This window comes from Artibeus jamaicensis, unplaced genomic scaffold (assembly GCF_021234435.1).
Source record: "Artibeus jamaicensis isolate MK-2021 breed Jamaican fruit bat unplaced genomic scaffold, CSHL_Jam_final scaffold_614, whole genome shotgun sequence".
NCBI classification, from domain to species: Eukaryota; Metazoa; Chordata; class Mammalia; order Chiroptera; family Phyllostomidae; genus Artibeus; species Artibeus jamaicensis.
In genome coordinates this window covers 6,097,539-6,113,944 of record NW_026522050.1, presented here as the reverse complement: position 1 = coordinate 6,113,944, position 16,406 = coordinate 6,097,539, and the positions used below count along the sequence as shown (strand labels likewise).

At 44.9% G+C, this 16,406-nt stretch overlaps 3 protein-coding genes across 4 annotated transcripts; 2 read left to right on the top strand and 1 right to left on the bottom strand.

Annotated features, from left to right (window-relative positions):
- Nucleotides 1-82: 82 nt before the first annotated feature.
- On the top strand, nt 83-6,003 carry TMX2 (thioredoxin related transmembrane protein 2). Of its 2 annotated transcripts, XM_037163290.2 has the most exons (8): nt 86-324; nt 3,081-3,141; nt 3,382-3,495; nt 3,746-3,822; nt 4,062-4,168; nt 4,341-4,406; nt 4,498-4,627; nt 5,367-6,003. In XM_037163290.2, the coding sequence occupies exons 1-8, from the start codon at nt 136-138 to the stop codon at nt 5,511-5,513; spliced, it is 891 nt and encodes a 296-aa protein (XP_037019185.1). In that variant the 5' UTR covers nt 86-135; the 3' UTR covers nt 5,514-6,003. The 2 variants fall into 2 exon arrangements, with proteins under 2 accessions (XP_037019187.1, XP_037019185.1); XM_037163292.2 differs by lacking the exon at nt 5,367-6,003 and having other exon boundaries at nt 83-324; nt 4,341-4,395; nt 4,498-4,590.
- A 533-nt stretch (nt 6,004-6,536) lies between these two features.
- SELENOH (selenoprotein H) lies at nt 6,537-8,668 on the top strand. The gene is made up of 4 exons (XM_037163319.2): nt 6,537-7,198; nt 7,286-7,431; nt 7,537-7,667; nt 8,490-8,668. The coding sequence occupies exons 1-3, from the start codon at nt 7,074-7,076 to the stop codon at nt 7,635-7,637; spliced, it is 372 nt and encodes a 123-aa protein (XP_037019214.2). The 5' UTR covers nt 6,537-7,073; the 3' UTR covers nt 7,638-7,667; nt 8,490-8,668.
- A 774-nt stretch (nt 8,669-9,442) lies between these two features.
- On the bottom strand, nt 9,443-15,314 carry BTBD18 (BTB domain containing 18). The gene is made up of 2 exons (XM_037163278.2): nt 15,191-15,314; nt 9,443-11,463 (listed from the first exon to the last, which is right to left on the bottom strand). Exons 1-2 carry the CDS (start codon nt 15,312-15,314, stop codon nt 9,443-9,445), a joined length of 2,145 nt encoding a protein of 714 aa, XP_037019173.2.
- Nucleotides 15,315-16,406: the final 1,092 nt, after the last annotated feature.

Here is a 16,406-nt window from a genome sequence, read left to right as displayed (position 1 = left end):
CCAATCAGAGATCTACTTCCGGTATCTGAGGCGGTGCATCTGAAACTCGGCCCAATGGAAGTCTCAATGGTAAGAGAGGCGGGGCAAGACCCACCAAAGTCGGAGAACGGTCTGCGCCGCCGCCGGGCCAAGAAGATGGCGGTCCTAGCACCTTTGATTGCCCTGGTGTATTCGGTGCCGCGCCTTTCACGGTGGCTGGCTCGACCTTACTACCTTCTTTCAGCCCTGCTCTCGGCTGCCTTCCTACTCGTGAGGAAGCTGCCCCCGGTCTGTCACACTCTCCCCACCCAACGCGAAGACGGCAACCCATGTGACTTTGACTGGGTAAGCGACCCCCACCTTCGGACCCCGCGACCTTGACCGTCCCTTCCCCCGCGGTTGCATCCAAGTGACCCGAGGCTCGCCTTTTTGAGAACACCAGAGGCTCCGAATCTGTAGCAGATTTACTATTGGAGTATAGGGCCTGGACCGTCATCGAATCTAAACATCTTCATGTTTAATTAAGATGGGACCCTGCCCAAACGACGCATGTGGGTTCAGCGTTTAACAGTGTTAAATGTGAAGCCTCTCAAGTGAGATAAACAAGACAAATAGTAGTATTCCCGTTTTATTGGTGAAGAAGTTGATCTCGGCGTGATTAGGAGACTTGTCCAAGGTCACAACTGGGATTTGAAACCACGCTTTTCACCATAGTACTCACACACTCTTATTACCCATTTCTCAATTCAGTGAACAGTCCAGAGTGCGCACTGTGTGTTAGGAACAGTGCTGCATCCTGTCAATATAAAAATAAAATTCTTATGCCTATTGAAAAGGAATTGTAAGATACAATTCGTAAAATAGTCTATCGCGCCCTGGCTCCCGTGGTTCAGTGGTTTGAGCACCGGCCTGTGAACCTAAGGTCACCTGTTTGATTCCCAGTCAGGGCACACAACTGGGTTGTGGGCCAAGTTCCTGGTTGGAGGTGTGTGCAAGAGGCGACCAAATCATACTTCTCTCCTTTCTCCCCCCTTTCTCTTTTCTCTGAAAATAAATTAAGAAATTTAAAAAACCATCTATTGCAAGCCTCTTGCTATACTTCTGAGTAGGGGTGGGAGGACCATTCAGACAAATGAGTTGAAGGCCTGTGCTTTCTGCTGTATAGAAGCATCTGTGTTCTGAGGAAGGAGGGTTATCTTGAGTTTTGGACTTTTTTCCAGTCCCCTTCCAGTTCTGAGGAAGGAGGGTTATCCTGAGTTTTGGACTTTTTTCCAGTCCCCAGGTTCTGACCTTTACCAGAACCCACTCTCTTACTTTTATCCTCCAATCCTTGTTTACTCTCTCAGTCTTCCTCCGTGCTTTCCCAGACAGCATTATTAATGAGCTCAAGTGTAGCCATACTTAATAAATGCAGGAAATTTTTATATAGTTTCTTAGAGTAGTCTTGTCTAATAATATGTAAAATCCTGGAAGGTTTTTTTTTTTTTTTTTAATTTTTATGGAAGGGAAAAAGAGTGGGAGAGAAATACCAATGTATGGTTGCCTCTCATGTGTCCCCTGCTGAGAACTGGCCCCTGCTAGGAACTGGCCTGCAACCCAGGCATGTGCCCTGACTGGGAATTGAATCTTGATCTTTTGGTTCGCAGGCCTGCGCTCAATCCACTGAGCTATACCAGCCAGGGCCAATACTGGAAGGTTTTATATGTATATGTTTTACTCTGGTTAAAAAAAATTTAACTGCAAATGGTCCCTGACTTAAGATGATTTGGCTTATGATTTTTTTTAACTTTAGGATGGTGTGAAAGTGATACACATTCAGTAGAAACCATACTTTGAATTCTGAATTTTGCTCTTTTCCTAGGCTAACGATATGTGTTATGATGGTGTCACCTAAGGTTGGGCAGTGGCAGTGAGACCCAGCTCGGTAATCAGCCACGCCATGAAGAGGGTGGACAACCAATACTCTACAGTGTAGTGTAAAATATGTTTTCCAGTTTAATGATGGGTTTATTGAGGTCTCTTATTTTCCCTAACCCCCAACATTACATGGCCACTTCTAAATCCAGCAAGTTTCTTTTTGTTGGAAGTTGAGGCTAAAAACCTAGGTTCCTGACTCCTAGCAGTAAATCACAATTCAGTGGTTCTGTCTGACAGTGGTTTAGCCTCTGTATTATAAACAAAGGTATGGAAGGCCTTAGACCATCCAGTCTATGGCTGTCCTCCTCCCACACTTTCTCTCACATGGTCCTTGTTATTCGTCATTGCAGTTTTTATTTTTTCAACTTATCCTGTTTGTTTCTTTGTTGGGTTTATTGTCTGTCCAACCTTGCTAACGTGAAGCTTAGATTCTAGAATGTGGGAAAGAACTATAAGCCAAGGATGTTGCCAAGGGCCTATGAGAGCTCAGGAACGCCTTCAACTCTCAAATTATATTAAAGGCAGCACATGGATTATCACTGTATATGGGGTGAAGGAGAATGATTTAGGAAATAAAACCAAATAAATGAAATAACCATATATTATATGAATGGACTATTACTGAGAAAATCTCCCTGGAAACGTTCTATTTCCCCAGAGTCACACTGAGTTGGTTGTAATATCTCACAGTTTTATACATACTTATACAACTCTTCTGTATTTGTTATCATTTAATGTTCACAATAGCATTTTGTAAATAGTTGTTCAGTGGAGGAAAACAGCTCAGCAGTTGATTCACTGAAAGGCACCAGCCAGGTTGTGGCAGGGTTAGAACTTGAACCTAGATTTTTTTTTTTTTTTTTAGATTTTATTTATTTATTTTTAGAGAGAGAAAGAGGAAGGAGAAAGAGGGAGAGAGACATCAATGTGTAGTTGCTTCTTACGTGTCCCCTACTGGGGACTTGGCCCTCAACCCAGGCATGTACCTTGACTGGGAATTGACCCTTTGGTTCGCAGGCCAGTGCTCAGTCCAGAGCAAGGGCAAACGTGGATCTTCTGACAGGTGTTTTTCATGTTATAACTTAGATGACTCTAGGATATCTATTAGTTTTGTTTCCATATGTAACTCTCTTACCCACCCATATTATCTCTGCTGATGGCATTCCTGTCACTTTCTGTTGCAGAGAGAAGTAGAGATCCTGATGTTTCTCAGTGCCATTGTGATGATGAAGAACCGCAGGTCCAGTAAGTTTAGTCTTTTTCTGTCTCCCAAAAGTAAGTCTAAAGCCCTCCAGAGGTGTTTTCATTTGTTATGAGGGGCATTATTTACGGACTAGACCTTCATTTCATGCCAGTACTGAATTTGATCTTGGACTTTCATCCCTCTTGCCGCTCTCCCATTTCAAAGTACTCCAGGAAAAGGGACAAAGAATGGGATATAGGAGCATGCAACCCAGCCTGACCTGTGACGTCTCTGTGTTTCAGTCACTGTGGAGCAACATATAGGCAACATCTTCATGTTTAGTAAAGTGGCCAATGCCATACTTTTCTTCCGCCTGGATATTCGTATGGGCCTGCTTTACATCACATTCTGCATAGGTAAGGAGACTACAAGACTTGGTTGTGAGAACCAAATCCTAAACCAGTTTCTCCGTGCTCTTTTTCCATATCTGTTCCTAACTAATTACGTTTGTAGCTTAGACGATAAGAATCTTACAGACTTTATTTGAAGAGAAAGGGAATACCACACGTGTATTTTTTGGTGCTTATAAAGTCTGAATTGGTTTGAAAGTAAATCCTTGCCTAAGGCCTTACATGTTCCCTCTGACATCTTTTTTTGTGTGTTCAGTGTTCCTGATGACATGCAAACCTCCCCTGTACATGGGCCCTGAGTACATCAAGTACTTCAACGATAAAACCATTGATGTGAGCGCTCATGCTTCTACCTGTTTTGGGGGTTCCTTGTGGGTAATTTTGTAGTTGTGCTCCCTACTCACTAGGAGGAGCAACCGTGCTTCAGCTTGGAAGTCAGGTGCACTGTGGTTCATGATGGGTGCTAAGGGAGATGGAGAGGGGAAGCCTTGAAGGGGAATTAGACTCGAAGGGCTGAAGCTTTTCCGGAGCCTCTGTGATTCAGCGCGCTGTTTCCTCCCTGTGTGTTGCAGGAAGAGCTGGAACGGGACAAGAGGGTCACTTGGATTGTGGAGTTCTTTGCCAATTGGTCTAATGACTGCCAATCATTTGCTCCAATCTATGCTGATCTCTCCCTCAAGTGAGTAGTGCAGAGCGGGGGATTGACAGATTGAGAGGCTTTACCTTCTCTCTGTCTTTGGCCTTGGTTTTTGTCCATTGCAACCAAAGGCATCCCCTTGAATAGTTGTATTTGCACTACCCTTGACCCATTCTCTCTTCTTTCACTATGTTAATTAATACATTCTTCTCAGGTACAACTGTACGGGACTAAATTTTGGGAAGGTGGACGTTGGACGCTATACCGATGTTAGTACACGGTATGTAAGGTCCTAGGTAGATGATCTAAACAGGGAATCACTTTGAGTGATGTATACAGATGCATTTACAGAGTACTTCTGGGCCCTGCAGGTACAAAGTGAGCACATCCCCTCTCACCAAGCAGCTTCCTACCCTGATCCTGTTCCAAGGTGGCAAGGAGGTCATGCGGCGGCCACAGATTGACAAGAAAGGACGAGCTGTCTCTTGGACTTTCTCTGAGGTACAGAAAAGCGTGGGCAAGTGGTTTGGAGAAGGGTATGAAGCAGTAGGGTGGGCTTTTGAGCCCAACCTGGGTTGGATTCCTAGTTCTGCCACTTGCCACAAGCTTTGAGAGTGCGGACTCTTCATTGGATCTCATTTATGAATTCACTCAGCAAATTTTTAAAAAATATTTTATTTATTATTTTTAGAGAGAGGGGAAGGGAGAATGAAAGAGAGGGAGTGAAACATCAGTGTGTGGTTGCCTCTCTCGTGCCTTCTTCTGGGGACCTGGCCTGTAACCCAGGCATGTGCCCTGACTGGGAATTGAACTAGCAATACCTTGGTTCACAGGCCTGTGCTCAATCCACTGAGCTACACCAGCCAGGTCACTCAGCAAATTTATATTATGCTTCTACCGTGTACCAGACCTGCTGGTATTGGGGAATTACGAGTTAAGATTAAGTTTCAAAGGCCCTAGTCTGTAAGCTTCAGGTTCTTATGTTTAAATGGGAGATGGTAACACTTGGCTGATAGGGTTGTTTTTCAGATTCCATTCAACAGTGTAGCTATACTTGGCAGAGTGATGTGCACATAATGGGTGTTTATTAGTTGACATCTCGGGTACCCATAGAAGAGATTTAGGTTAGAGTACATGTTGGTCCTTTGCTTTCTTTTCCTAGTCTGTGCCTAAATACATCTTACTTCCCAGGCTGTGAACTCTCCTTTCCACCCCTGATGTCTGCATCTCTTTTGTTTAGGAGAACGTGATCCGTGAATTCAGCTTGAATGAATTGTATCAACGGGCCAAGAAGCAATGGAAGGCGGGAGATAATATTCCTGAGGAGCAGCCTGTGACCCCAAACCCCATGGCAGTGCCAGACGGGGAAAGCAAGAAGGACAAATAAGCCCCCTGCCTTGTTAGTGCTTCTTCTCTGGTCAATCCCAGGCACATTTGAAGCCCTGCCCTTTCTGTAATCACAGCCTTGCTTGAGGTCTCACCTTTTATTTATGTTTTCCCTGTTCGGCTGTGCTGGGTGCGGCCCGGTGCTGCTTCTGATTTTCAAGAAGCATTCAGGGAATTGACAGGCACGCTCCAGGAAGACCAGTGTTGTGGCCAACTACTTCGGTGGAGGGAGGGAGAGGTCTCATATAATGGAGGGGAAATGCTTTCCTTCCAAGCTTGGGTCACTGTCAAGTGCTGCCCATCACTCACACATCTCCACCATGCTCTGGTTTCTATATTCCTTACAGACTCCACAGACTTCTTACAGTAGATTGAGCCTAACATAAGATGCCAGGGTACAGAGTCTGCACTAAAATTTTCCCTCAAGGACCCTTGCTGCTTTAGGCTCTTCTGGATTGGTCTGTGGCCTTCATTAAAGATTATAAACGTAACTTTGTCACTGTACAAACCCCTAAGTACAGAGCTTTCTCACTGAACATAGTATTTGATAATCTAGTTTTAATGGAGGTTGGGAGGGAGTGGAATAGAAGTTTGAGACCTTCCTTCGTGTGGTGGGGTCGGAGAGAAAAGCCCGTGAGCAGGATTGGGGTTTCACTTACTCTCCCACCGGAGTTCATGGTTTTTTTTTTTTTTTTTAATTTTATTTATTTATCTTTAGAAGGGAAGGGAAGGAGAGAGGGAGAGAAACATCAATGTGTGGTTGCCTTTCATGCGTCCTCTGCTGGGAACTGGCCTGCAGGGAACCAGCCTGCAACCCAGGCATGTGCCCAGACTGGGAATCCAACCACGATTGCCTGGTTTGCAGGCCCGCTGCTCAATCCACTGAGCTGCATCAGCCAGGGCCATGGTTTTCCATAATAAAAAGACTGGGGTTTTCTTTTGATTTGCGCAGTCTCGTGTTCCTCAAGTATTAAAAAGTAAGACAATTGCAAAGGAATTGCCTAACTTCTAATTAACTTCAAAGGCCATTACCATTAGTTTCACCAAATGCCAGTCATTGATAACCAGGATTAGAGAGAGTTGGGGAAAACTGGTTTCCGTAAATCCAGAGTGCTGACCACACCATGTAAAACAACTTGGTTAGGGATTGGGCCGCAAGTTCCAGGGAGAGATGTTCAGGGCTGGGGATAGAGCTCGTGATGCAGGCTACTTAGCCAATCTCGCGGTTACAGAAAAATCTGAGGTCAGGTTTGTTTTCGGGGCTACCTAGAGCCCATCCCAGCTGTATTGGACCACTGATCCACTTGGTTAGGCCTCGCTCACCGTATTTCTTCCCCGCCATCACTCTGCGTGCGGAGTGGCTGTACCCGGAAGTCCCGCCTACCGGCCACGTGCGTGCGCACGCCACGTTTTCCGCTACTCCGGAGAGTTCTGGTAGCGGAGTTCTTGGTCTGCGGTTTGGAGCTCGGAGTAGGTCCGTTCACTGCTCCAGGGCCGCCCAGTTGCTGCATCCCCACCCTTTTCCCGCTCTGGGTCTGCTGCGGGCTAGGCTCCAGGTGCCATGGCTTCTCGAGGGAGGAAGCGAAAGGCAGAGGCGGCGACGGTGGTTGCAGCAGCTGAGAAACAGGAGAAGTTGGCTGGCGGCCAGAAGGAAGTGGTGGAAGCGACCGTAGTTATCGAGCATTGGTGAGGGCCCTGGAGGGTCTCGGGGAAGGGAGCAAGGGCGTCTTACACCGTGGGCCCTGATCTCTGACTCTAGCTGTTTCTCCGTAGCACGAGTTGACGCGTGTATGGGCGCAACGCCGCGGCCCTGAGGCAGGCGCTGCTCCTGGAAGCCCCGGAGCTTCCAGTGAAGGTGAACCCTGCCAAGCCCCGGAGGGGCAGCTTCGAGGTGACGCTGCTGCGCCCAGACGGCAGCAGTGAGTGGTGGCCCGGGTTCGGAAGAAGAGGGCAGAGGTCCGAGGAGGGGGAAGGGCCAGCAGTGGGGGGAGGTAGTAACGTCGCTTTGTTGGGTCTTTCCCCAGGTGCAGAGCTATGGACTGGGATTAAGAAGGGGCCCCCACGCAAACTAAAGTTCCCTGAGCCGCAAGAGGTGGTGGAGAAGCTGAAGAAGTACCTTCCGTAGAGCGGTTTGGGTAGAAATCCTCATGCTGAGGTTTGAAATGGCGAGGGGCTAGGGAGGGATTGGATTGATCTTGATGTGGCTATTTGCAAAGCAACCTTTACTTTTACTCCGTATTCCACCCAGGACCTACATTTCCTTCAAAAGTAACTGTTCTCAGTATTTTCTCTATTGAGGATACCTCTTAACCCTTTGTACTTGTAAGAGAAACTGAAGTCGGCAAAAAATTCTGTAGTGTTTTCCATCTGGTGTGCCCTTTGCTAACTCCGTGTCTCATTTTTTAATTGTCTTTGAGCCAAGTCTTAGAATTGAAGGTAATATAAATTATTTCTAGAAATGCAGTTTATGTCCTTTGAAGATGCCATTCATTATTGCCCTTGCGGTATGGACGGGCTTTGTTAAAAAAATTTTTTTCCCACATCCCTGATGGGCAAGTGTTTTCTTTGAAGTAATTGTAAAGCTCACCAGCTCCCTCATTTACAAATGAAACAAAATCACTGACACGTGTTTATTTGTATGGGTGTATTTGTATTTCCCCTTTTAGAAAGGCAAAAATCTTTGTGTAATTTCACATATACTTACCCCTACCCTCTTGTTTTGTTTTGTCCCTCTTACATCTTTCTGTTAATAGACCCATGTGGCAACACTGAGAGTTATTGAACTCTTAAGTCACTTGGATTTGACCTTGTCTTTAATCCTAGTGCTTCATACAGTGCTTTGGCATGTGCTCAGGGAGATGTGGGAAGAGGATGCAATCCTTGACCTCTCCCTAGTCTGGGGGAGCTGATCTTCTTGGGTTGTACGATTGCCTGGATCTCTTCTGTAACGTTTTTTTTTTCTCTCTCATTTTCACAGCCTTCTGTCTCTGGTGATGTTGGAGCCTTTATGATGGGACATGGCCAAACTTCAGTCATGTGCCTGGAGCTATGGTTTCTTCCCCTCCAGAAATGATGGTTCAGTTGTGAGGCAACCCTCTAGTAAGGCACTGAAAAGTTCTTGGATTTGGTTTTCTTAATAAAAGTTGAAATAAAGTACTTGAGTAATAAAGTGAAACGTAATTTTATGGTGAAGGGTAAAAGCCAGTCTTAGGGGCTCGGTCCCCTTTGTATTTTTTATAGCCTAAAGTTACCACTTAACCTGGAATTCCTAGGGCGTCTGATAAAGCATATGACGTATTTGTAAAAACTTTTGGGGAAAAGTAAATAACTTACTATTCTTTTTTAAAGCAACTGGATCTATTTCAACTCACTTCTTGGAAGTGATGATGGAAGTACTTCTTCCTGGCCCCAGCAGGGATTTTGGCTAAGACTTCTCAAACTGGGAATAAGCAAGCTCCACTCATAATGTGCCAGACAATGTCCTGTCACTCCCACCCACTTCATGTTCCACCCCAGCACTGCTTCACACCTTCTGGAACATTTTCTCTGACATAGAATTACTGTAGAGGGTATACTTAATTTTTCCTGGATCAGTGGTGCCTCATAACCTGGGAGACCTGGCCTTGGCTGTTACCTACTAGAGTTGGAGACCACAGTTTATTGTTCTACTTGTCACTGGAAAGTAAATTATAAGTAACTAAGGTGGTTCAAGTTCATAATTTCCTACCCATGGTACTACTAGAGTTCCGCCTAACTCCCCAAAACAGGCAGGGGGTGAAGGAGTGCAGGGCCTACAGAACAAGGGGTATGCCTGCCTCTTGTGCCAAGAGGACAGGACATAGGACATGTCCTAGCCTCTATGCCAATAGCTCTTTTGCTAACCAACATTTCCCATCTGCCCAGTGCCCCTAAAGTGCCTTCCCCACTCTACTAGGTTAGTATGTCTACCTCTGTTTCTGACTCTGAGGAAGGGTCAGGCCACACAGAGGGAATACTGATGGGTACCAGCCTCCCCTCTGATGTCCAGTCTACCACATCAATCTCTTCCTCTTCAGGGCTGGCAGAAAGTGGGTCCATTGGTTCATAGTTGCTAAGTACCTCCTTGCCTGGTTCTGGAGCAGGGTACAATACTTCTTCCACTGCCAGGGACAATTCTGGCCCAGTCTCTACCCAGTTAGAACAGGGAGGTGAGAAGGCTCCATAGGACCTTTGGGGAGGGTCAAGGGAGTCAATGCAGAGAAGTCTGTCTCTCTGACTGTCCAGTGGCTGGGAGCTGGTAGTTTCTTGGCCTTGAGTCCAAGAGCTTCCTATTGAAAGTACCTCCCCTTCACTAATCTTAGAGGGTATGACAAGGGGGCTAATGGGTTCGACTGGTTCTTTGTTCTCACCAGGAGGTTCCTTTTCCAATCCTGTGAGCTCCCTGGGCCAGAGTTCCATGTCAGGTAAATACCATTCTTCCCTTTCCATCCAGTTCTTTCCTGTTTCTGTTAGGTGATAACTAGGAGTCCTATAGCCCTGAGCCTTGGGACTCTCCAGAGATCCTGTAGGTGGCTCAATATCTGAGCCACATAGCATGAAGTCCAGGATCTCCTCCAGCTCATTGGTGGCAGCAACACTTGTGATTCGGTACTCTTCAGCTTCACAGGGCTGCCCCAATAGGGCTGTATCAAATGCATATGCCTCTCTGCAGTCAATATCAAACCCAGGTTCCTTCCCTACCAGCTCTGGACTGGACCCAAACTCAGACTGCACCACTGGGTGGTCTGGGGAGCAGCTAGCAGAGAGCAGAATGTCTTCGAGCCTGGAGCACACTGGGGAGTCCTGACCCAGATCTATTCTAGTAGATGACATTTCCTGCTGGTTAACTGAAGATAGCTGAGCCCCTGGAGGCTCTCCTGAGTCTCCAGATTCTGGGATATGAGGGCTAACTTGAGAGGTTTTGAGGGGAGGCTCCTGTACCACCTCCCAGCAGGTCCCATTGACAATCTTCCTAAGTTTCACTCTTCCAACCTGCCCTTCCTCTGCAGAGTCTGAGTTAGGTGCCCTGACTTCAGGACTCCATTTCTTACTCCCACCCATCTTTCCAAGACCAGATGGGCTTGGGGTGCTGTGTAGAGGACTAGCTCTCCCTGGTTTCTGCTTGTCCTCTGGCACTTCTTTATTTATGCTCTTCTGTCGCCAAAGACGCCGTCCAGGGGCTGCAGGCACTGAGCTGGGTCCACTTAAAATGCTGGAAGACTTGGATGTGCAGATATCACGTGATGGCTTTGACCGGCTCAGCCTGATCTTTCTGGGCAGTAGTTGCTTATCCACAGAAGGATCCAAGCTGGGTGGGGAAAGCTCTGCAGGACCAAGAATGGCATCACTCTTGTTCTCTTTAGACCCCTGACTGTGACTTGATGGTGAAGAGTTTTCTTCTTGTGGAGCTGGGCAGGCTCTGACCTTCCTCTTGAGTTGAAGCGTACCAGACAAGTTCTCTGTATTCTGGCGGTTGCTTTTGTCCTGGGGCCCCTCATCCTTCCCTGACAACTTCAATCTCACTGCTCCAAAAGGACAGGGAGTCTGAGTAACAGGTAGTGGAGTTTGAGAGCGGTGACTGGATGCCACCACCCTGGCAGAGATTGGTGTAGCACTTGGAGGTTGTAAACACTCCCGGTTCAGTCTTCGGCCTTGAGGGGCTTTCACCAACTTTCCACCCTCTAGCTGAAGGGATTCTAGCTCAGACACATGGAGCTGACGGGCAGCAGAAAGCACATCCTGGGCTTCTTCTTGAGATAGTTCCATCTCTGAGGTATATAGGAAGTTCACCAGCTTCCTAAGTGTCCTGATCTTCAGGCCACCCAGCTCCAGTATCACCTTACAGCCCTGAGCTGGCCTCTCCCGCTCCAGACGCTCTTTGAAGAAGGGGCTGCAGGCAGACAGGATACAGCAATGGGCTGGGACTACCTCACCTGGAAGGAAACCCAAACACTTGGTTACCTCACACAGACTGGTATGTTCATGAGCTAAGCACAAGTAAAACAACCTAAATGTGCTGCCCCTTCTCTCATTTTCCCTCCATGGAAATTCAAGGAGAAGGAAAAGTGTTCCTTTTGCTTTCCTGGATCTTTCTGCTATTACCTAGCTAACCCAAAATGTAGTTTAGCCATCACTTCTTTCATAAAATCTTCCCCCGCTGTATCCCATGTCTGGGTTAGGTGCTCCTGGGCACAGAGAAGTACTTGTAGCTGACATAGGACTTAGCTATCTGTATTGTCCATCTTCACTAAAAGTAAGGACAGAATCCATGCCCATCTTGCTCACTGAGGTTGTTTACCCAGTGGTTGTAGGGGATCAAATACTTGCTGAATAAGTTTTTGTGACTCACATGAGTGTAAAAAAGTTTATAGAGGCTGCTCATGATCTAATAGAAAGAAAGGCCATGAGCTTTGGATGTGGATAATCAGAGCTCAATTCTCTCCTGAGCCCTATCCACTGCCTACTAGGCAGTGGTCTGTCCTGAAGCACCTTCTTACTTTATGGGCACTTCCTGGGCAGTCTCAGTCTCTCCCATGGCTTCAAATATGAAAAGCTTGCTGATGATTCCCAGGTCCTACCTCTGTCCAGATTACTTTCTTGAGACGCTGAAGATGCCATAGCCTGCATGTCTACAGGGATGTCCCACAAGTACCTCCAATGAAACCTTTCTAGAAAGTGAAGTCATCCTTCCTCACCCACCAACACCATCCACTTCAAAATACAGTATCACATTCACCCAGTTCAAACCTGAACACTAGAAGTTATCACTGATTCTCCTTTACCTATTGCATCGAATCTAATTTTTAAAAAGCTAATACTTTTTGAGTCCTTATTAAGTGCCAGGTATTGTTCTAAGAGTTTTACCAGTATTCATTTAATCTTCACTGGACCCCTATGAAGTAGTTGTTGTTATATTACATATGAGTAAATTTTGGCATATTTAAGTAGCATGCCCACAATTACGTGGTTAGAAAGTAGCAAAAAAAGAACATGGGGTCTGGCTACAGAGCCTATACTCAACTGCAAAAAGGTTGTAAATTCTTTCTATATGTGTATTTATATTTATATTTGTACATGTAAATATACATAGATATGTAACTTACTTTTATCATATTTTTTTCCATTACCATTTACCCCCCTTACACCCTCTTCCACTTCTACCCACCTCCCTCCCCCATCTCTGGAATTACCATTCTATTGTCTATGTCAGTGAATCCTTTTCTGTTTTTTGCTCGATCCCTCCACCCCCTAACCACCTTCCCTCCCTCCTGCTGAGCTGTCAGCCTGCTGTCTGTCTCTGTTGCTTCTTGGTTCAGTTTGTTCATTATGTAAATTCTCTTTAACAGCTCAAAAGCCAGAAATTTCTCTCTACTTGCAATGCATTAGTTCAGGCCACCACAAATAACCCAGTGATCTTTGTGCAGCCTGAGTCCTGTTTCTAAAAGTAGGTATCCAAACAAGCCCCTATATTTTGTTGAACAACTGTATGATTCCAGGAAGGGCAAGGGGACATGCAACAAGGTCTTGATTAGAATCATGATCTCCCCCAGTGAAAATTGGGTCTGAATTCAAGGAAAAGTTCAGCAAGTCCCTGTACTATTACATCCAGCAAGACACCAAGGGTGACTACCATAAAGTGCTGCTATACCTGTGTGGTGGGGATGACTGAAGCCTGAGATGGCTTGAGCGTCCAGTGGTGATGCTCTTGTGCTTCTTCTAGCAAATGATTCTAGAAAATCAGCATGTGACTGATAGTCCCCTGTGCCCATCCCTGAGGATAATGTTAGCATTGCTCGTGCCCTGACCTTATTTCAGCTGCTCAAGCACTGCCTGGCTTTCCCATCTAGTCTCTCCTTTTAGCCAAAGAAATGAACATTCCAAGGAATTGCAAGGGAAATTTATGATGTGAAACACTTTGTCTCTTATGTACTGTGTCATAAACAGATTAAAAAGTAGGTATCTGGCCATGACCTTAAAACCTATGAATATAATTACTAATGTTCTGAGGATAACTCCTACTTCCTTTGCATAACAGCATAGATCTTATGTGGCTGCTGCTAATTTCTCTAGCACTATCTCTGGTCCATACACCTCATGTAACCTGCACTCTGGCCATAATGAGCCACTCATAAATCTCTGGTCACCTCTCCAACTCTATATTCTGTTCTCTATGCCTGGGAAAATCTTTCCTCATTTCCTTCTACTTCTGTTTGTCCTTCAGACCTCACTCTAAGGGGTTACTTCTTCCAAGAAAATCTCCCTAACCCCTATCCCCCAAACCCCTCAAGTCTGTAAAGGATGCTGCTATATCAGCCTATACTTATCCCAATATGTTATTTATCATATTTCAGTTACTTGAATATACTGGTTATTTGAATTTCTCCCCTTACATGATTTTCTTACTAGAAAGGACTTTATTTTCACGTATACTGCATGCCCATGCCAGTACAGTGTACTATCATAAAACAGATAATTGATACTTTTTGTTTATTCTTTTTTTAAAATTTATTTATTTATTTATCTTCAGAAGGGAAGTGAAGGAGAGAATGAGGGAAATATCAATGTATGGTTGCTTCTGGTGTATCCCCTGCTGGGAACTGGCCTGCAACCCAGGCATGTGCTCTGACTGGGAATTGAATCTCGATTTTTTGGTTCAAAAGCCCGTGCTCAATCCACTGAGCTGTACCAGCCAGGGCTACTTTTTGTTTATTCTGAATTAAGAAATGAATCTCAACTCTGCACTTAGAGAACAGGCAAATCACTTAACTCTCTGGACTTCAATTCATTCACCGTATATATAACATCTCACAAGGCTGGTATATGAGACCTATTCTATAGTATACGTATTACGTAAACTTTACCATTGGTTTCACTTTTTAAGAGAAAAAGAACATAATCTAATGTTCACTCTTGCAAATATAACTCCTAGAAACAAACAGCTCTTTACCAAATAGCTCAAAGGTGATGATAACTTTTCCCCCCAGTTTTGTCCTCCACTTCCTGGTCCTAAACTCATTTGACCTTATTTTGCGGTGAGTTTTCAACTGAGTCCCCACTACAGTAAGTTCTCAATGTCATCAATAGGTTCTTAGACACTGCAGCTTTAAGCTAAATAACTATAAAGAAACCAGTTTTACCATAGGCTAACTGATATAAACAAGACAAGTTCTTGCAGTATATTTTTGGTCACAAAAATGTCACCAAAATTCTAAATAAAGAACCACCAAAATACTTCAATACTAAACATTGAAATAAATGTAAGCTCTCCATACATTTAAGAAAAATTAATCTTAACAAGGCAAGGATTTTTTTACAGCCTGCTTATTCCAGTTCAGAGTTGTAAGTGGCCAAAGCCTGTAAGGCAGTTCATGGCTCAAGGCAGGAACCAGCTCTGGACAGGCTGACCTTCCACTGAAGGGTACACTCACAAACACATCCCTACACCCATTCAGGCTGAGACAATTCAGACATGCCAATTCACCTAACATGCACATCCTTGGGATGTGGAAGGATACTAGTACCCAGACATGGGAAGAAAGGCAAAATCCACACAGACAGTGGCCCCCCCCAACTGGGAATCAATTTTTTTCCTCACTAATGTTATAATGAAACAATATTGAACAAAATGATGTTATTTGAGGACTTGCTGTAGTCTCTTACCTTCTGCTTGCAGAAGAACATCACAGAACATCCCACTCTGTTGCTGGTGATAAAGCTGCAGAAAAGCCAACCGGAGAAATCGGGAATTCCTGTATATGATTTTGGGACTGGCAGGAGAACACATGTTGATCTATTAACAAACCTAGGTTTTAACACATCAGATTCCTGTGGGTAAGAGAGAATACACTTCAGAACCATGGTTATACCTAATTTTTCTTTTTTGTCTTTGAAATGGCAGGGGAATTTGAAAGTGAGAGAGAACAGCAGGAGTTGAGGAACCATACGCCCAGAAATTGTAGTAAGGGTATTTCAGGAAAGACTATCATAGTTGTTTCACATGATAAGTCTAGATTTGAATCTCAGGTAAATGATGTAACCTCTGAGTCTCATTTTTCTCATCTATGAAATGGGAATGATAACAGTAGTTACCTATTAGGGCCGTTTAAAGATTAACTAAGTCAATGCAGGTAAAATTGCTTTGCACTGTGCGTGCCTGGCACATAACAACTATCACCCCCAAAATGGTAGCTATTATCCTTGAACTTCCCTCATTCACTTTATTGCTGAGACTCATTTCCGATAGTGATGACTATCCATATTCTTCCTGAGTACCACACTTCCGTGGGTACAATCCTCAATTTAACACTTAAGAAACAATATGGAGTATAAAATTCTCTAGTAAGTGTACACACCTTTTCTCTGAGCTGACACTATCACACTAGCCAGCAGAGGGTGCACAGTAAAGAAATGAAGCTGCTGGAGTTGGTGGGAAGGTCCTGCACATAATAAGGACATTGCCACCCTTTGTTCAGATGTTCTTGACCAAAGCGAGCCTGACTCCACCTAGAAATTGGCAAAGAAATCTGGCTTTTAGGTTTGTCAGTTCCACTGATTACCTGGCTAATAGTGGAGCAAGGATAATTAAGCATTCTACCCCAATCAAAACAATCTGGATAGTCTGACTTTAAGTTGACTACATTTCCAGCATTTTGCACTGAACCCGATACACTCACTGCACAGCTGATGTTCCTTGCCTGGCATGCAGTTTTCTGTCAGGTGGCACTGAGGATTGGAAGAGTTAACGTCAAACTGTTAGAAAAGAGGAATGAAAAGGTAACTTAATATATGGAATGTTTATCAGGGCACATACAAGAATCAACCAATGAGCCCTAGATGATATGGCTCAGTGGACAGAGTGCCAGCCTGCCAACCGAAG

Excerpts from the sequence above, each read along its gene's own strand:
- TMX2 (XM_037163290.2), top strand. The coding sequence starts at position 136 with ATGGCGGTCCTAGCACCTTTGATTGCCCTGGTGTATTCGGTGCCGCGC. Across the intron at positions 3,823-4,061 it reads TCAACGATAAAACCATTGAT|GAAGAGCTGGAACGGGACAA; the intron begins GTGAGCGCTCAT and ends TGTGTGTTGCAG. Across the intron at positions 4,169-4,340 it reads TATGCTGATCTCTCCCTCAA|GTACAACTGTACGGGACTAA; the intron begins GTGAGTAGTGCA and ends CATTCTTCTCAG.
- BTBD18 (XM_037163278.2), bottom strand. The coding sequence starts at position 15,314 with ATGTGTTCTCCTGCCAGTCCCAAAATCATATACAGGAATTCCCGATTT. Across the intron at positions 11,464-15,190 it reads TGTTCTTCTGCAAGCAGAAG|GTGAGGTAGTCCCAGCCCAT; the intron begins GTAAGAGACTAC and ends GTTTCCTTCCAG.